Source organism: Rana temporaria, chromosome 13 (assembly GCF_905171775.1).
Source record: "Rana temporaria chromosome 13, aRanTem1.1, whole genome shotgun sequence".
In the NCBI taxonomy this organism is placed as follows: Eukaryota; Metazoa; Chordata; class Amphibia; order Anura; family Ranidae; genus Rana; species Rana temporaria.
In genome coordinates, this window is record NC_053501.1 from 73,986,786 (window position 1) to 74,007,932 (window position 21,147).

The 21,147-nt window shown below is 45.7% G+C and overlaps 1 protein-coding gene across 1 annotated transcript in view; it reads left to right on the plus strand.

The window, feature by feature from the left end:
• The window catches only part of EXD1 (exonuclease 3'-5' domain containing 1), a 220,208-nt gene that overhangs the window by 44,275 nt on the left and 154,786 nt on the right, over window positions 1-21,147 (plus strand). Inside the window, exons 4-5 of the mRNA XM_040332834.1 lie at window positions 6,003-6,066; window positions 17,975-18,057. Coding sequence (XP_040188768.1) covers window positions 6,003-6,066; window positions 17,975-18,057 — 147 coding nt within the window. The remainder of the gene's footprint in view (window positions 1-6,002; window positions 6,067-17,974; window positions 18,058-21,147) is intronic.

The window sequence follows — 21,147 nt, forward strand, 5'->3', positions numbered from 1 at the left end:
TTCCCACACTGTGTTCAGAATGCACTGCACTTGCGATTTTCAGCAGGTTCAAGTATTTAAATTGACACCCCAAACGCAGGTTGAAAATGTACTGCATTTGCCTGCACCCAATTGCATGATACAGTGAAACAGTGCAATCTAGTTGCTGTGCGGAGGCACGTGACTGGGGTCGGCAATCGGTTGATCACAATCTGTGCTTGCCAACCCGCTATCTTAGAGCATCAGAGTGCAATGACCCAGCACCAGTAGCAGAGGGAGCAAATGGCTGTGGAAGCAGCAGGAGCCACATAAGCCAATGCTTCCTCTGTATCACTGGCTCATGTCCTGGGCAGAGTGATACCAGGTGCACTTTGCCTCCTAATCCTTTCTAGCAGGCGGGACAGCGATGCCAGCAGGAGCTGCAAGAGGAAAAGGTCAGTGTATTAAGGAACACATACACTGGGGGTAATAGCTGCCATATTGGCTGAAAAATGTGCGCACCACTTTTGGTGGATTTCATGCCACATTCTGAAACAGAGCAGAGGGGCTGTATTCTGGACATGCAAAACCCAGTTCCTCGTCATACATTCTTTGAGTATCCCATAGGGATCCCCTTCATTTGGCAATGGTGGATTACAAGAAAGCTGGGACAGGTAAGCCAATAGGAAACGCAAAACATCATTCAAGGTAACAGCCATGTCCTATGACCCTGCTTTATTTCTCTGATTCTAGCTCCCTTTCAGGCGCATATACTGTGGCCTGATATAATAAGGAAATGCCACTCTTTTTGACGGACCCTGTTCAAGAATCATAGATGGAGGATAAAATCGAGAAAAGCAAATGGGGATGCATATATTGTTTCCACTACTAAATTAAAAAAAAAAAAAAAAAAAAGGGTTGTCAAAAAAAAAAAAAAAAAATAAAAAAAAAAAAAAAAAAAAAAAAAGGGTTGTCAAAAAAAGAAAAAAAAATTTCCTATCCATGTACAAATTGAAGGTCCTTTATACAATATAAGGATTGGCCTAATCCTGCAAAAAAATGTTCATTCCTCCTGAAGATTATTTTTTTATCCCATGGAATACGATTTTAGGAAAAAGTTCTGTTTCAGTATTCAATTAACACCTTACAGTTCCTATTGGGGGATGTTCTTTAAAGAATTCTGCTGATGGAGGTTTTGAAGCCCTCTCAAGACCACCTGTACTTGCAGGTCTAGCCATGAAGCCAGCTATTACGTCTGTGAGTGCCATTATTGAAACTAGATGGATGAATAGAGAACACAAACCTGTCTTTGATGACCCTATTTTCTTGTAACAAGTGCAGCTGGTGCCTTCATTCTTATTGTTTTGTATGTTTTCTCTGCGTTATGTAACTTGCTAAGTCTTTATACTGTCATATATATACACACACACACACACACACTGGGGCAAAAAAGTATTTAGTCAGCCACCAATTGTGCAAGTTCTCCCACTTAAAGAGATGAGAGGCCTGTAATTGTCATCATAGGTATACCTCAACTATGAAAGACAAAATGTGGAAACAAATCCAGACAATCACATCGTCTGATTTGGAAAGAATTTATTTGCAAATTATGGTGAAAAATAAGTATTTGGTCACCTACAAACAAGATTTCTGGCTCTCACAGACCTGTATCATCTTCAAGAGGCCCCTCTGTCCTCCACTCATTACCTGTATTAATGGCACCAGTTTGAACTTGTTATCAGTATAAAAGACACCTGTCCACAACCTCAAACACACTCCAAACTCCACTATGGTAAAGACCAAAGAGCTGTCGGACACCAGAAACAAATTTGTAGACCTGCACCAGGCTGGGAAGACTGAATCTGCAATAGGCAAGCATCTTGGTGTGAAGAAATCAACTGTGGGAGCAATAATTAGAAAATGGAAGACCTACAAGACCACTGATAATCTCCCTCGATCTGGGGCTCCACGCAAGATCTCAACCCGTGGGGGTCAAAATGATCACAAAAACAGTGAGCAAAAATCCCAGAACCACACGGGGGACCTAGTGAATGAACTGCAGAGAGCTGGGACCAACGTAACACACTACGCCACCAGGGACTCAGATCCTGCAGTGCCAGACGTGTCCCCCTGCTTAAGCCAGTATATGTCCAGACTCGTCTGAGGTTTGCTAGAGAGCATTTGGATGATCCAGAAAAGGATTGTGAGAATGTCATATGGTCAGATGAAACCAACGTAGAACTGTTTGGTAGAAACACAACTCGTCGTGTTTTGAGGAGAGAGAATGCCGAGTTGCAACCAAAGAACACCATACCTACTGTGAAGTATGGGGGTGGCAACATCATGCTTTGGGGCTGTTTCTCTACAAAGGGAACATGACGACTGATCCGTGTACATGAAAGAATGAATGGGGCCATGTATTGTGAGATTTTGAGTGCAAACCTCCTATCAGCAAGGGCATTGAAGATGAAACGTGGCTGGGTCTTTCAGCATGACAATGATCCCAAACACACCGCCCGGGCAACGAAGTAAGAAGCATTTCAAGGTCCTGGAGTGGCCTAGCCAGTCTCCAGATCTCAACCCCATAGAAAACCTTTGGAGGGAGTTAAAAGTCTGTGTTGCCCAGCGACAGCCCTAAAACATCACTGCTCTAGAGGAGATCTGCATGTAGGAATGGGCCAACATACCAGCAACGGTGTGTGACAACCTTGTGAAGACTTACAGAAAACATTTGACCTCTCATTTCCAACAAAGGATATATAACAAAGTATTGAGATGAACCTTTGATATTGACCAAATACTTATTTCCCACTATAATTTGCAAATAAATTCTTTCCAAATCAGACAATGTGATTGTCTGGATTTGTTTCCACATTTTGTCTCTCATAGTTGAGGTATACTGATGACAATTGCAGGCCTCTTATCTTTTCAAGTGGGAGAACTTGCACAATTGGCTGACTAAATACTTTTTTGCCCCTCTGTATATATAGTGTGTAGGAAATTGTGGCTAATAGCTGCTTGTAAAAGGCACCTTTTTACGAGTGCCTTTTGGTGGTGGACTCCTGTTTTGAGAATCCCTTGATAAATTCATCACAGAAGTTACTGGGAAAAAGATGCTCCTACCCCATAAGAAAAGAAAAGGCCCCAGTCTCATACTCCTATATCTACTACTTCTGCTCAACAAAACAAGTCTTTCGCTCTCCCCAGGAGTCTATTTTAAAACCAAAGCTTAGCGCTTGCTTTTATTGCAAAGCGTTAGCCCTCATGCTCACTGGACATGTTTGTGTTTGTGTTTGTGTTTGTGTTTTTTTTTTTTTTTATTCTTCAATAAGGGAAGTACATGCCATACAGTACATAGCACAACAAAAGGCATGAGTCACACCAACATATTTACATCCATATATCCTCATACAATACATTGCACACTTGTCACTGAAATTACTTGATGTTCAAGTGCTAAGAATAACTCATTCTGGCCAATGAAATGAATTGACTCCTCTAAATGTGTTATAAGCACCAGGTGCTATTTATGCCAAAATTCCACTACTAGGAGGAAAAGTGTCTAGGAGAGCTGGGCAAATGCTGTGTGTGTGTGTGAGAGAGACCCAAGTCCACCATGCCTACCCAGAAACACTCCTCGCAGTGAACCCCCCCCCCCACCCCACTTATCGGCGTTGGGAGTAGTCTTTTGCCATTTGTGCCTGTCTGGAACCAAGAAATTCCAATATGTCCATTCAAAGGGATATAAAATGGAAATTCTAGTTCTGCGTATCAGCTAAAAACTGATTTTACTGGCTGCCTTTCAACAACTTCAGTCACAAGGGTTAGTTCTGCTTCCTTTTAGAAGAAAAGGTCTAACGTTTTTATTCAAACCTATTCACGGTCCCAAAGCCAAATGAGGGCTACTAATAATCATCAAATACATTTGAAGTGCAATACTCCTCCATATGGAAAACAAATTTAAAGTCCATGCATAAATACTAAAAATAAAGTCAAATAAGATCTAAAATTTAAAAAGTAAGTCCAGCACCCGGTGCTCTGTGTATACAAAAAATCCCTCCAATTCTTGTGACAAGTGCTTATCCACCACCCAGTGAAGTGCCTGCCCACCAACACAATAATCATACACAAATATATATATATATTAATTATACACACCGTCAGCACTGCCACCTTTTGTAATATCCTTCTCTGTGTGTGATTTATAAAAAGAAATGCAAATGCCTAATTTCACTGCAGAGGGGGAGGAGGAGACAGGAGAGCAGATAGGCTGATGATAGAGGCTTGAACATTGACCATGGTATCTGATTTCAGAAGTCATGATACACCTTGGGGAGAAACTGCAAGGGTCAGACAGGTTTTTCAGGTGTTACTGGGGGTCAAAGGACACAGGACAAGCACTGTCATATAACCTGCTTTAACCACTTAAGACCCGGACCAAAATGCAGCTAAAGGACCCGGCCAGGTTTTGCGATTCGGCACTGCGTCGCTTTAACAGACAATTGCGCGGTCGTGCGACGTGGCTCCCAAACAAAATTGGCGTATTTTTCCCCACAAATAGAGCTTTCTTTTGGTGGTATTTGATCACCTCTGCGGTTTTTATTTTTTGCGCTATAAACAAAAATAGAGCGACAATTTTGAGACTTTTTGCTATAATAAATATCCCCCAAAAATATATAAAAAAAAATGTTTTCCCTCAGTTTAGGCCGATACGTATTCTTCTACCTATTTTTGGCTAAAAAAATCGCAAGAATCGTTTATCGGTTGGTTTGCGCAAAATTTATAGCGTTTACAAAATAGGGGATAGTTTTATTGCATTTTTATACTTTTTTTTTTTTATACTACTAATGGCGTCCATTAGCGGTTTTTTTTTTTTTGTTTGTTTTTTGTGACTGCGACATTATGGCGGACACTTCGGACAATTTTGACACATTTTTGGGACCATTGTCATTTTCACAGCAAAAAATGCATTTAAAATGCATAGTTTTCTGTGAAAATGACAATTGCAGTTTGGGAGTTAACCACAAGGGGGCGGTGAAGTTAAGTGTGACCTCATCTGTGTTTCTAACTGTAGGGGGTGTGGCTGTAGGTGTGACGTCATCGATTATGTATCCCTATAAAAGGGATCACGCGATCGATGACGCCGCCACAGTGAAGAACAGGGAAGCAGGGTTTACATTTTAAACTATCCCCATAAAGCTAGAGGTAACCATGTCTTCCCACACTGGTAATGTGATTCAGTGTACATTTTGCTTTATGTATGCATTCCCTGAACAACTTAGAGGGCAAATATTGCTGTGCATAATGTGAGCAAGTTGGTTGTTTGGAAGCCCAGCTCTTGAATCTAAATAATCAGCAGGCAACATAGCAGAGAATTAACTTGGAGAGAAGTTTGGACCTTGCCCATCGTGGACCTTGCCCATCGTGTTCTGACTTATGCTGGCCATACAATATAGAAAAATTGTTCGAACACATTTTCGAAAAACGAACATTCGGATGTGAGAGCAAACGATGGTGCCATCGTGTAATGACCGATAAATCATTCAATGGACCTAAATGAATAAATTTTTTGTTTATTTTTTTCTCAAATACCTAGTGAAAACAGTTTGGACAGGAAACGCATTAACCTTTCAATTTACCGTTCATGCAGCATGAACATTTCCAAACCCGCCCTTTTTGTTTTTTCGGCTCAAATGTACAAACCGATTTACTGGTTTGTGCCCATTAACTGGCCGATTTTTCGTACAGTGTATGGCCAGCATAAGGCCAGTATAGGGGAGGGTGCCAGTATATTGGAGGATATGGTGTCGGTAGTCGGATACTGGGTTACAGTTATGAGGCAGGGTAGAGGCACAACTGCTAGAGAAGCTAGTCCTGAGTTAATACATTCCAGTAAATATGCCCAATTGCATATGTGTTTTGTTGTAAAGTAGTAAAATTGTATCGGCAATATTTATCTATTCTGTCTCCATACCACTTATATACAATTAGTAACATTTTATTTGTTTTTCTTATTCATGTATGTCTGATTTCTGCTGTCTCAGTTGAACCAGTGGAAGAATCTAAAAGTGTTGGCCAAGAGGTTGAAGGAGAAACATCAGAAGAAAGGTAAGGTGCTTCTGCATGTATACCAATGCATCTGACTATGTTACTAAATGCTAGGATTTTAACAGGTTGTTAAAGTGGTTTGTACACCCTGTACAACCACTTTTACCTACAGGTAAGCCTAGATTAAGGCTTACCTGTAGGTGCTGGAAATATCTCCTAAACCTCCATGGTTTAGGAGATATTTGCAATATAGACGTGTGCGCATGCACCATAGACAACGGCGCAGGCACACTTTAGAAATGGAGCACACTTTAGAAATGGAGATCGTGCCATTTCTAAAGGAGGTCATGACGTGACTGGCGGCTCCCACGCATGCACGGGAGTAACGTCCTCGTGGCTCGGCCAATCACAGCGCCAGATCGGCGATATCTGGAAGTAACTCCGGGATGTCATGTCGCCGGCAAGTGAAGTGTCGGGCACCGCAGTGGGGGGGCTTCGATCCCAGGTGAGTAATACATAATGAGCTAGTATGCTATGCATACTAGCTCATTATGCATTTTGTCTTGGAGGTGTTTTTTTTTTGTTTTTGTTTTTTAAGTGAGTTTACAACCACTTAAATTTTTTGTTACTTTTATTCAATGCTGTCACCTAGTGGTTGAATACCTATTGCATGTTCTGCCCACCACTGCATATAAACTTTATCCTGCCCAATGCCTCTTCTCAGATTTTCCACTAGATATCATAAGTGGTTTACGATCATGTGAAAGTCCATAACAACAAATCACGGAGATAACACGCAGGTGTGAGGCTTGCTTTGTGTAAAAACATTCCAGATTGCTAGTGCCACTGCAACGTGAAGATGGCAGTATGTCTCTAGTTAACTGTCGTTTAACAGGTACACTTGCATAATATTTAATTGGACAAGTAAGAGCACTATACAGTATTGCCCGGATTCACGTAGAGCCGCGTAAAATTCTGCGGGCGTAACTTATCTGATTTACGTTACGCCTCTGCAACTTACACGGGCAAGTGCTGTATTCTCAAAGCACTTGCTCCGTAAGTTGCGGCGTAGCGTAAACCGGCCGGCGTAAGCCCGCCTAATTCAAATTTGGATCAGGGGGGCGTGTTTTATGCAAAACTACCGTGACCCGACGTGATTGACGTTTTTGGGGAACGGCGCATGCGCCGTCCGTGGAATTCCCCAGTGTGCATTGCTCCAAAGTACGCCGCAAGGACGTTAAAACGACAAAAAGCCATCAGCTGCAAACGCTGATGATACTTGGAGTTCAAGTCATCCACAGGAAGCTGAATGATGCGGCTCTGTGGCCGACCCTTGCATATTTTCAAATAGTAACAGTGGGTGCCAGGAGAAGATCCCTGCTCGCTGTCACTGGGAGAGGAAGAGAGGCTGCAGGTGCTGGAATTTGTTACAGGCGTCATCCTAAATACAGGTGTAACCTGTTCCGAAAGGTGAACTTATCCTTTAACCTTTAACCTTCACATACAGAAAGAGCTGTAAGAATGTGATATTCACTTCTCGAACTAGTTCTGGCCAGCTCAGTAGCTTGTTTAAAAAAAAAAAAAAAAAGCTGGATGCATTCCTAAATGCATAAAATCTAACGGTATACAAATTTTTGGAGGTAATAACACCAGGGGCAGTTGATCCAGGGAATATCAGATTGCCTCCTGGGCAACGAAAGCTAGGGGTGCAACGGATCAAAAAACTTGCGGTTCGGATCGTTTCTCGGATCAGAGTCACGGATCGGATAATTTTTTGGATCAGCAAAAAAAAGACAAACATACTGGGCTAGATTCACGTAGAATGGCGTTCCTTTGTGCGGGCGTAACGTATCCTATTTACGTTACGCCTCCGCATCTTTTACAGGCAAGTGCCGTATTCTTAAAAAGAAAGTTGCGGCGGCGTAGTGTAAATGGGCCGGCTTAAGCCCGCCTAATTCAAATTGTGAAGAGGTGGACGTGTGTTATGTAAAGTAACCCTGACCCGACGTGATTGACGTTTTACACGAACGGCGCATGCGCCGTCCGTGGAATTTCCCAGTGTGCATTGCTCCAAAGTACGCCGCAAGGATGTCATTGGTTTCGACGTGAACGTAATTGATGTCCAGCCCCATTCACGGACGACTTACGCAAACTACGTAACTTTTTTAAATTTCGATGTGGGAACGACGGCCATACTTGACATTGGCTGCGCCTCATATAGCAAGGGCAACTTTACGCCGGGAAAAGCCTAAAGTAAACGTCGTAACTTTACTGCGTCGGCTGCGCGTACGTTCGGGAATTCGCGTATCTAGCTAATTTGCATACTCGACGCAGAATTCGACGGAAGCGCCACCTAGCGGTAAAAAAAAAAATGCAGTTAAGATCCGACGCCGTAAGAGACTTGCGCCTGTCGGATCTAATGGATATCTATGCGTAACTGATTCTAAAAATCGGACGCATAGATACGACGGCGCAACTCAGAGATACGACGGTGTATCTGGAGATACGCCGTCGTATCTCGGTTGTGAATCTGGGCCTATGTCCTTAAAGGGGTTTTCCACCTTTTTTTTAAGTTTATTAAAAGTCAGCAGCTACAAAAAGTGTAGCTGCTGGCTTTTAATAAACTGACACTTACCAGCGACGCGCCGGCCGGCGTCTTCATTCTTAGTGTGGGCACCCGGCAGTGACAGCTTTCGACTTCACGGCCAGCCACCCACTGCGCATGCGCGAGCGCCGTCCGATTGGACAGGCGCTCGCCTACAGGGAGGGGCTGTGAAAAGGCGATTAAGCTAATCGCCTTTTCAGCCCCTAGGAGGAAGTGGGACAGGAAGTCCCTTTCTCCTGAAGCCCCCAATTCCTGTGGAAAAAAAAGATTTTTGTACTTGGTTTGGTGTCTTGCGCGGCGTCCATCGGCGGCCTCGTCGGGTCCGGCGTCCGTCTGCGGCTTCGGGTGTCCTCTTCGTCCGGTCAGGCGTCCTTCTGCGGCGTCCTCCCTGCTCGTTTCCCGCGCCGAGTTTGAATACTGCGCCGGCATGTACCGAGCGCAGTACACTCGCGTATAGTCGGCAATGCTCGGCTACTCTCGCGCTGACGTCCTGGACGTACAGGACGTGAGCGCGAGTGTAGCCGAGACTGCCAGACTATACCCGAGTGTACTGCGCTCGGTATATGCCGGCGCAGTATTCAAACTCGGCGCGGGTATCGGCGTATATCGCGCACCCAGGATTTTGCCCTGATTTTCAGGGCAAAATAGTGCGCGGTATACGCCGATAAATACGGTATACTACAAAGAACCCTGTATAACATCTCTTCTGGTTCCTGGTGTCACTTTCCCTGGCAACAAAGTGCAGGTAAGACACCAGGGGTCCCATAATGTCTCATTAAAGGAAGCCAGTCTCAAAGAGTTTTTCAAAAACTGATCTTTATTTTACGCTAAATCCGAGGGATCCAGCATTAGCAGTTAACAATACAATACAGCTGATCAATCGGGTCCTGTACAAGTTCCTGCAGGAACAAACCAGTCTAATCTTAATTGCCCTGTATTAGCCAAAAAAGCAACGTTTCTGCTCACTGGCCTGCGATCTCTGAGCTGACCTTACTGTCAGCGTTACTGACTTGATTTTTAGCGAGCCCTACAGCTTTGACACTTCCTGAGCCCCTTACTGCCTCCTGGCAGTTTCTGGTGATCGCTGACCACCTTTGAGCAACTCTGCGTCGAGACTGGTCCCCTTGCTCATACCCTTTCTCAGATGTATTTTTAACTGATCGCTTCACCTGCTTACGGTTTCTCCCTTGCCATGTGGTAAACGACCTTGTACAGTACTTTTTTGCCCTGCCCAACAGAAGCACTAATTTTGCACCAAAATTGTCTGGTCTGCACACGGATTCAAGAAAATAACTTTAAAATCCTTACAAGGTGATATTGCATGCCAACCGTGCTCCCTAAAGTGACAGACTGCTGCTGGTGATGCCAGAAAGAAGGACTATACAGTGCATCTCAAAAAATGTATTTCAGTAATTCTTTTCAAAAAGTGAAACTCCTATTTCTCCTTCGTTCATGGACGGACACAGCATCTTATTCTTGACACTAGGGTATTGGCAGGAAATCATGTTAAAGGGTCACTAAAGGAAAAAAAATGTTTTGCTGAAATGACTGTTTACAGGGTATAGAGACATAAAAGTTAACTGATTCCTTTTAAAAATTATTAAAAATAGATTAAATTCTATCATATAATGTGCCTGTAGTTTCACTTTCGGTTTTAAACTGGTTTCATGTTTATGTGAAGTAAAGACACACAGAACAAAAACAAACAAATCCAGGGCAGTGTTTTGTTTTTAAAATTAATCTGATTGGTTCTGAGGAGTTTTAGACACACAGCTTAGACCACAGTGAGAAGCTCCCATGAGTTTTTTCATAAGGAGCCAGACAAGCAGGAAGTGTGGAGATCAGAGCAGAATTACAGCTACTTCAAAGCAAAAACGAACAATGAGGACATGAAACCAGTACTGCAGTAAGGTAAAGGAAGCTATTTAGCTAAAAAAAAAAATTCTTTTAGTGATCCTTTAAGTGTTGAACATACATCAAAACTGTACAGTACCGCACTGGGGGCGGTCCCACTAGGTATAATCCCTCTCCCTGCATCATGCAGCTCAGTTTTTTTTTCTGCCTAGCATAGGAGAATGACATGGCTCCCTGTGGGCCCATGTGGCCTGGGGATTTTTTTTTCTATCCCTTTTGATCCCGAGATCTTTCATCTGCCGACTGGGTGACGGGCTGGATCCTCGATCCTTGTAGTCGTCGTCCTAACCCCCCCCCCCCCCCCCAGTTCGGCTATCGAGCGTGTGCCGGCCTTTTAGCTACGCGCTGGGCCGTCCACGACATGCCCCGTTGCTCCAGGGGTGGACGGTGACCTATGTTCTCCAGAGCACACATGACCGGGCTCTATGTCCGTGTCAGTGTGTCGGGCCGACAGCCATGCCGTAACCGCGCGGACGTTGGTTCTGTCTGGGATGCCTTCAGCTGGTCACCGCAGGACGGGTAAGTAGCGGACCCCCTGCTCCGGCAGGGTGGTACGGCTGGGCATTCCTGGGAGGTTGATTTAGGGGGTTCCCACCCTTCCTTTCCTCTCTCCCTGTCCTTTCCCCCCTTCCCATGCTCTGTGGGGCTGGGCCTGCTGTACTGACCGGGGGTCCTCCAGGTTGGGCTCCGTGTCCTGGCTGGGGGCTGTGCCCAGGGTCCGCTCTTTGTGGGGCTGTTTGGTGTCGTGAGGGGCCTTCGCGGAGAGGCCTAGCGTGTCTTTTTCCTCAGAAGCGCTCGGCGGCTATTTTGGTGGTGTCCGACGCCATTTTCTTGTAGTACCGCGTGCTTTATATAGGGGCGGCTGGTGGCCATTTCTTGTAGTCCTGGCTCAGTTTTTGCCTCTATCAGTAAAAACATCCCTTCTGTATGGCGCACAACACCTCAGGTACAAGAATACATCGCAGCCATGCCTGTTAGGAGGCATATGGGGAGAGCGGACAGCGGCGCTGGCAGCACCTGTATCAGAGCGGCGAGTACCATGGAGTCCCTCACTCTGAGCAGCTAGGGGGGTGGATTTTGTTTTTGCTGCCTTGCCCGGTCCCTATGGGTGTCAGGCAAGTTCGGGTGTCATGGCTTCAGAAGCTGGCGTTTTCTTTCCCTGACATCCCTGTGGTGGCAACCGGTGCCCTGTACCTGGTCCTGGAGTCCCTTTTATTACCAGGGTAGAAGCAGTGTGCGGACACAAGGGGGGTAAAAACGCACTCTTCCCCCACCATCTTCGGGGTAATGTTCTGATCAGACTTGGGCCTGGCTGTGGTCCCTTCTGGGTGCTACAAGCTGGGATGAGTTGCTCTGCCAGGGTTAGTGGTTTTTGGAGCCTCGCTGGATGACATTATAAAAAATGTGTTTGTTGTGAGAACACTGTGCTCTCACAGACTCAGAAAAGGTAAGGAGCCACGCCGTAGGCCAGGGCCCTCCTTTTTTCCGGTCACAATCTTTTTTTTTTCTTTCTGCCGGGCCCGCAGTTAAGCGTTCCCAGGCCGACAGGGAGGCCGCTAAGGGACTAAAAAAAAGGTAACCCTGTTTCTCGCAAGCAAAACATGCCTGCGAGCATATCTGCGGCGACATGGAGGTTCCAGTTTGTGGCTCTGCCCTTTGGTTTGGCAACTGCGCCCAAGTATTTACAAAGGTTCTGGCCCCTCTGTTGGCAAAGCTGAGGGCATGGGGCATAGCGATGATGGCCTACCTAGACTATCTACTTGTGATAGATCAGTCGGTGGCAGGATTAGATCACGCAGTGCTCAATACAATAAAATACCTGGAGCATTTGGGACGGATTTTAAACTTGCAGAAATCCTCCCTGCAAGCCCTAAGAAGAGTAGAGTATTTGGGCATGATCATAGACACAGCCCAAAGCAGGGTTATTTCTGCCAGAGCCAAAGATCAAATCTTTAACAGAATTGATCCACAAAGTCAGGGCGAAGAAGGGACCATCGATTTGCCTCTGTATGAGGCTATTGGGGAAGATTGTGTCCTTCTTCGTGTCGGTTTCTTACCCCCAGTTTCATTTGAGACTACTGCAAGGCAATATTCTAGCTGCCTGGAACAGGAAAAGCCAAGCTCTGGATTTACCCATGCGCCACAGGTGCGCCAAAGCTTCAGTTGGTGGTTAAAGACCGAGAACTTGCGGTAAGGAAGGTCCTTTCTCTGTCACCTGGAAGGTGGTGTCTACGTATGCCAGCCTGTTAGGCTGGGGAGCAGTGTTAGAAAAAGCTTCAGCCCAGGGTGCCTGGACCAAGACTGAAGAGAGCCTGCCCAGCAACATACTGGAGATTCGGGCAGTATACTTGGCCCTCAGAACCTGGACACACAGATTACAGGGCCACCCTGTTCGGATTCAATCCGACAATGCTATTGCAGTAGCTTATATCAATCACCAAGGAGGCACCAGTAGTCGGGACCCTCAGAAGGAGGTGAATCGGATTTGGACATGGGCAGAAGAATGTTCCTCGTCTTTCTGCAATCTTCATTCCAGGGGTAGAAAAACTGGCAAGCGGACTATCTAAGTGGCCAGCAACTGTCACCTGGAGAGTGGTCTCTCCACCCCGATTTCAAACAATATGCCAGAGATGGGGGACCCCAGATGCAAGCACCCAAAAAGGTGGGAGTACCCTGGATCAAATTTATTTGAATAAATATTATTTTTCACAAGAACACTGTCCAGCCTTATTTTTCATATATGTACCGAGGACAACACAGTTGAAAAACCTAGGATCCTGCAGGGTCCATATATTTAGAGCCCAGAGGTTGTTCAATAGCAATTACAGACCAAACTTAATTGTGAGATCACACGGGGGAATTATTTTGGAGCACTCACAAAAAATTAACTACCGTATTTATCGGCGTATACTGCGCACTTTTAAAATGAGGGGAAAATCGTGGGTGCGCGATATACGCCAATGCTCGCTTCCCACGCTGTGTTTGAACGCCGCCTCCGACATATACCGAGCGCAGTACACTCGGGTACACTCGGCCAGGCTCGGCTCCCCTCGCGGTCACGCCTTGTGCGGCACAGCGCGGGAAGCGGCAATCGACTCAGAAACAGCGCGGGAGAAGCGGGGAGGACACCACCAGGGCCGTAGACGGACGCCGGACCGGACAAGGCCGCCGATGGACGCCGGGCAAGACACCGACGAGGGGCATTCAAACTGTGAGTATTTTCTTTTTTTTCCTGAAATTTCCCTTCCAGGTTGGGGGTGTGCGCTATACGCCAGGGGCGCGTTATATGAAGATAAATACGGTATATTGAACATCATAAGAGGACTTTTTTGATCAATTATATATTTTTTGAACACTGTTTCACTTATTTAAAGATCTATTATTATTTGGCATGTTTAGCACTTTATGTAAAGTAATAATCATTCACCAAATTAATTACCGTATTTATCGGCGTATAACACACACCCTAACTTTAACCACTTCCAGACCTGCGCACGACGATGTACGTCCTTTTTTTAAAGATGGATATCTCGGTAACGGCAGCAGCTGCTGCCACAACCGAGGTATCCATCTTTAGTGTGAGCGGTCCTGTACACGATAACGGCGGTCTTCGCGGCGGATTCGCCGCGAGATCGCCGTTATCGGTGGCGGGAGAGGGCCCCCCCCCTCCCGCCGCTCTCCCGCGCCCTCCGCCGCTTACCGGAGCCGTCGCTAGCGGCGGAGGAGATCGGGACCGTTCGGCTGTTCACTGGGGTTGCGAGTGAAGGAAAAATCTCCTTCACCCGTCCCCATAGCTCTGCTGGGCGGAAGTGATGTCAAAACGTCAGTCCCGCCCAGCCTTTTAAAGAAACATTTTTTTTTTTGTCATTTGAAAAAAATGACAGTTTAAAAATTTTTTTTTTTTTTTTTTTTCTTGCATTTTAGTCTGAATATGAGATCTGAGGTCTTTTTGACCCCAGATCTCATATTTAAGAGAACCTGTCATGCTTTTTTCTATTACAAGGGATGTTTACATTCCTTGTAATAGGAATAAAAGTGATAAAAAATTTTATTTTATTTTTTTCAGTGTAAAAAGTAATAAAATAAATAAAAATAAATAAGAAAACAAAAAAAATATGTTTTTAAAGCGCCCCGTCCCGACGAGCTCGCGCGCAGAAGCGAACGCATACACGAGTAGCGCCCGCATATGAAAACGGTGTTCAAATCACACAAGTGAGGTATCGCCGCGATCGTTAGAGCGGGAGAAATAATTCTAGCCCTAAACCTACTCTGTAGCTCAAAAAATGCAACCTATAGAATTTTTTAAACGTCGCCTATCGAGATTTTTAAGGGTAAAAGTTTGACGCCATGCCACGAGCGGGCGCAATTTTTAAGCGTGACATGTTGGGTATCATTTTACTCGGCGTAACATTATCTTTTTTTTTTTTTATAAATTTCTGTTTATTAAAGGTTTTATGCACATACAACAAAAAAGAAAAGCAAAAAATAACATACCTTGGCACATCTCCAAGGTTAATTGTCGGCCAACATGACCGGGAACATAAAAACTATGCCATCGCAGATGGCGTATTTACATCAAAAACTCCCGCGGAACTGCCCCACCCCCACCCCCCTCTACTCAGTTCCCTTCCCCAACCAGCCTTAACCCGAGACAACTTCAGCAGAAATAGTCCCCTCTGTGGTATGTCACAAACAGCAGCCCCGAAACACCTGGAATAAGTCCTCTGGCCATCTTATATGCATACTTATTTATACATTAGCCATCTGTTCTTTACCCAACCGTGTGGTCTGATTCATACCAGGCCCTCCACACCTTCTCGAATTTCCCAACACATCCCCGTGATAGGTACGTTGCTTTAAAGTAGGGTAGCATAGCGTTCACCAAAACTTTCCAAAAAGTAATTTCAGGGGCCCCTGAATTCCTCCATTTGAGCAAAATGGCTTTCTTCCCATAAAACAGTATGATACTCAGTAATGTTCTGTGAGCCCTAGACGGTACCACCTCTTCCACCAGACCTAGCAAACAGACACTGATTTCCCGTGGGACCGGAACCCCCAGCACCTCTGCAATACAGGCCGTGACCCCAGTCCAGAACTGTTGGATCTGGGGGCACGTCCAGAACACGTTGCGCGTCAGCAGGGGAAAAAGTACACCTCCAGCACTCGGCCGGCACCGATGGGTATATCCGTGCCAATCTGGCTGGGGTATAATATATTCTATGTAAAAATTTAAACTGGATTAGCCTGTCCCTTGCTGCCACTAAGTATTTTAACGGACGGTCCCACATTTCCTCCCATTCCTCCCCCTGTACTCCCGGAACCTCCTCCCCCACCTCACTCTGCACTTGAGTAACGCTTTGGGACTCGCTTTAAACAGTTCTTTGTAGGTTACTGACAAAGTCTTAGGCAGGTCCTCGGTCATTAGTAAGTCTTCCAACCTAAAAGGGAAAGATTCAACCTTCTGAGATCCGAATTGTGACTGATATGCATGTCTCAGGCTTAGATATCGAAAGAACTGCGAGTTCGGAAGGTCGTGTTTGGCTTTCAGTTGATCAAATGTTAGCAGTTCCCCGTCCCGAGTAACATCCTTGAGTAGTTTAACCCCCTTAGACGCCCACCCGGGTGCATCATCCAATCTGTAAAAGTGATGTAGTTTACGGTGTTGAGGGGGAAACCCCTTTATAGCTTGGAGAGGCCAATTTCTCTACCTCCTCCCAGGCCTTGATCGTAGCTTTCATGGAATGTGTAAGAGGAAGGTCCCTGCCCGTACCCCTATGGATGGCCAACCGGAGAGACTCGTATGATCCAAGATGAGCAGCCTCGAGCACCGTGGCTGAATCACCCGCATCTGAGCTCAACCATCTGTGAACAAACACCAGCTGACCTGCCAAGTAATACTTGCGCCAGTCCGGAAGCGCCAATCCGCCCTGACCCCATGGTTCTTGTAAGACTTTCAACCCCACCCTAGGCATTTTTGGAGCCCAGAGAAACGAGCTAGTAAGACTATCAAGTTTCCGAAAGAATGACTTCGGTATCCAAACCGGAGCATTCCTCAAAGTACAGAATAACTGGGAGGATTTTCATTTTTAAGAGGTTAATCCTACCAATCAGTGATAAGGGAAGTTTTTGCCAAACCAGTGCTTTTTGCTTAAAGAACGTCAAAAGTGGTAGCAAGTTGCGGGTCATGTAGTCCATCACACTCGCTGTGACCTTCACCCCCAGATAGGTTATTTGCGTGACCCATTGAAGAGGCAGGTCGGGATTCGCTTTTGCCCTAGCCCCCTCATCTACAGGCAGTATGGATGACTTCCCCCAATTGACTTTCAGGCCGGAGAATTTAGTGAACCTGTCCATTATATCTAAAGCAGCGTTCAAGGAATCCACAGGATCCCTTAAAAACAGAAGAAGGTCATCAGCATACAATGCCAGTCCCTCATCTATGCTCCCCACCCTGATGGCTTTCACCTCCTCCGACGCTCTCAGAGCCACTGCTAGGGGCTCCATCATAAGGGCAAATAAAAAGGGCGATAGGGGGCAGCCCTGTCTCGTACCCCTCCCTATTGTGAAAAATTCAGAAGTAGCCCCTCCCATGCGAATGGCCGTCCTAGGCGCACTGTAAAGCAAGTTGATCCACTGTCTAAACGCCTGACCAAAACTCATTGACTCCAGGACTGTATGCATAAAATGCCAGTCCACCGAGTCAAAGGCCTGTTCTATATCGATAGAAACTATTATCCTACAGGACGAGTCCAAATTGGGGAGCTGCAAATGCGTAAAGAGTGGCGTAACATTATCTTTCACAATATATTAAAAAATTGGGCCAAATTTATTATTGTCTTATTTTTTAATTCGAAAAAGTGATTTTTTTTCAAAAAAAGTGCGCTTGTAAGACCGCTGCGCAAATACGGTGTGACAAAAAGTATTGCAATGACCACTATTTTATTCTCTAGGGTGTTAGAAAAAAATAAATATATATATAATGTTTGGGGGTTTTAAGTAATTTTCTAGCAGAAAAAAATGTTTTTGTCTTGCAAACACCAAATCTGAAAAACACCTAAGGTCTGGAAGTGGTTAAGAGGGAAGTTTCAGGAGAAAAACTTTCCACAGCCCCCTGCATATAACATGCAGGCACAGTTTACCCTCTATTTTCAGGGTAAAAAAGTGAGTGTTATACGCCAATATAAGTACAGTAATTTTTGTACAGGGATATATGTCATTTTGCACATTTTAAGGATGTTGATCTCTATGTATAGCGCAGCACATTGATTTTTGGTTTGTTTTTTGAGCACAAAGATATGGGAGTACTAGCAGCTGTCATTTCTGCACACACACATATATTAATATAATATAATCTCTTGTTCGTTCTGTCTTAACTTTGTGCAATGCATATTCATCGTCTGTATCGTTTTTTTGTAATGTAGTAATTTTTTATTTATTTTTTCCTCTTAGAAGTCGCCTACTGTCTCTGAAGTTTGCCCATAGTAATCACCCGGAGGAGCCTTCTAACATTTTATGGGCAATTAAATGTGCAGGTTTGTTATAGTATCAGTGACATATTGCTTACCTCAGAAAATTGGAAAGAACTGAAAAGAAAATAGACTTCAAACCTTTATGGATATTGATCCTTTCAACTGATCAGATTTTTCTTTCTTCCAGTTAAAAAATTAAAGTAAATGAAATCTGCAATTTTTTTTTTTGAAAATATATATTTTATTGAGAAAGCACGCATGGAGAAATTCCAACATTACAACAAAGACATACATGTCCTTAAAAGAGAAGTACAAAAGGGTTATGTATACATTTCAGCCAACATTGTAAGATGACACTGTATTTAGATATACTTAGAGATCAGTCATAGCGACATGTATGTTGCAATCTATACCAACATGGATAGCATCAAAGAGCCAGAACCTCCCCGTGCTTAATTTTATCTTAAATAGAAGTAAAAGTGAGATCAGGTGTAGCAGAGAGAAGAAGAGGGAAAAGGGGAAGGAAAAAAGAAAAAAAGGGGGGGGATGGAATGGGGGATACAGACAGGGTTGGAAGTAGACGGCACCGCTTCCGACCAACACGACATCAGGACCCTCGTAGGGAGGCTCCCTCGTCCGAGAAAATAAAAACGTTCCAGATACCCCATACTTCAGTAAAGGCCTCGTGTTTATGTTGCGCAGTGAGAATCAAATCCTCCATCTGTTTTGTTTCCTCCACCTTTCGCAGCCAGCACCCAACCGACGGCGGGCACCGCTGCTTCCAGCAGAGGGGGATGCATGCCTTGGCGGCATTCACAAGGTGGCATACTAACGATTTTTTGTAGGACTTGACCGACATCGTTGACAAGTGCAGCAGAAAAAACGACGCGTCGTCCGGGATCACATACTCCGTGAATGTCTGTGTAATACGGCGAACCTCTGCCCAGAAGTTCGCCAGTCTTGGGCAGGACCAGAAAATGTGTAGTAGTGAGCCCGCCTCCACCCCGCACCGCCAACAGCGGTCCGACATAGAGGGGAAACACTTGTGTAACCTGGTGGGCGTAAGGTACCATCTGGAAAAGAGTTTGAGGTTGGTTTCCTGAAGTCTGGTGCAGGAGGAGGACTTTATAGCTAAGGTGATGATGCGTTGCCTCTGCACCATTGAGAAAGTCCGGTTAAGGTCTGTTTCCCATCTCTCCAGGCAGCGTAAGCTAGGTTGTGTGGGGGGTGAGTTTAGGAGCGAATACATTTGTGAGAGGGTCTGCGATACCGGTCCGGTCCCCGAGCAATATTCCTCGAAAGTCGTCAGTGGACGTGAGAACTTCTGCGGGTCGGGGATAGAGTGAAGGAAGTGGTGCAGCCGCACCGCGTTCCAGAAGGGGAGATTGTATTCGCCCGTAGAGTCCGTCAATTCAGCCAACGAAGCCCAGCGTCCCGATGTCACAAATCTAGACGCCCGTTCCCAACCCTTCTCCCTCAGATCCGAGTATTCCGCCGGGTGGAGACCCGGCAGAAAGTCCGGGTGACCAAGAATCGGGAAAAGTGGTGAGGACGCGGACGTCAGGAGCGCCCTCATGACCACGCGGGAGCTAAGCCTCAACGTGGTACCTATTAGTGGGTGGGATTTCAGTCCTGGGGGTAGACCGTCAATGCACCATAGAGCGCTTTTTAAAGGGATCATGGTCTGGGACTGTTCAAGTTGAGTCCACAGTTTATGTGACACGTTACGCCCCCAGTCTACTATTGTGCATAAATGGGCAGCTTGTTGGTACCTTCTAATGTCAGGGACGTCTAGGCCTCCGCTCTGCTTAGGCAGAGACATTTGGGTTTTATTTACTCTGGGCTTTTTCTGAGCCCAGATAAAGCGTGTAAAAAGGCCTTGTACTTGTTTAAGAAAGGAAGCAGGAATCTGGATGGGGAGGGCTTGGAACAGGTACAGAAATTTGGGGAGGATGCACATTTTTATGAGGTTGCATCTGCCGAACCAGGAATGTAGTCCTTTATGCCATTTATCAAGCAGGGAGCGGGCCTTAACCAACAGTGGAGGGAAGTTTAGAGCAAATGCCTTTTGACAAGTCAGCTGGAATTAACGTACCTAAATACTTGAGGGCCATGTCGGTCCACTGAAAGGAAAAACTCGCCTGTATAGCTGAGATGCGCTGCGGGGAGATAGCCACCCCCATCGCCTCTGACTTGGAATAGTTAATTTTAAGGTTCGATATGGCTCCATACGTGTGGAATTCCTTCAATAGATTCGGCAGAGAGATTGTTGGGTTCGTCAGGGAAAAAAGGAGATCATCTGCATAAGCAGAGACCTTGCATTGCAAGGTCCCTGCAGTAAGGCCCTGGATGTCGGGGTTCAGCCTTATTCTACACAAGAAAGGTTCTAGAGAGAGGGCAAACAGGAGAGGGGACAGCGGGCAACCCTGTCTCGTGCCGTTCATGATAGGGAATGGGTCCGATAGAATTCCGTTCACCTTTACTTGGGCCGTCGGGTTGGAGTATATCCCACCTATCCAGGACAGCATCCTTCCCCCCAACCCAATGTGTCGGAGGACAGAGAACATGAATTTCCAGTTGACCCTGTCAAATGCCTTTTCGGCATCGGTGCTGACAAAGACGGAAGGGATGTGGTTTGTGTTTGCTAGGTGGACCAGGTTAAGGACCTTAATGGTGTTGTCCCTGGCCTCCCTTGTGGGGATGAAACCCACCTGATCAAGATGAGACAAGGACTGGAGATTGTGCGCCAAGCGGGTGGACAGGATTTTGGTAAATACTTTCAAATCGGTATTTAAAAGGGAGATGGGTCTATAGCTCCCACAGGAACCCGAGTCCTTACCCTCCTTGTGGATTAGTGTGATATGAGCCTTTAGGGTGTCCCTGGGAAACTGCGAACCCCCACCTATAGCGTAAAAGAAGGAGACCATACGTGGGCCTAGGATCGGGAGAAGGGTTTTGTAGTACTGGACGGTGAAGCCGTCCGGGCCCGGGGCCTTATTCGGTTTCATGGATCCCAAGGCAATCTGGAGTTCCTCCAGCGTGATCGGGGCCTCAAGGTCCTCTAGGGCTTCTGGGGAGAGAGATGGCATTTGTGAAGTCGATATGTATTCGTCAATGTCCGCTTGCGGCGGGTCTCTGTTTGGCAGGTTATAG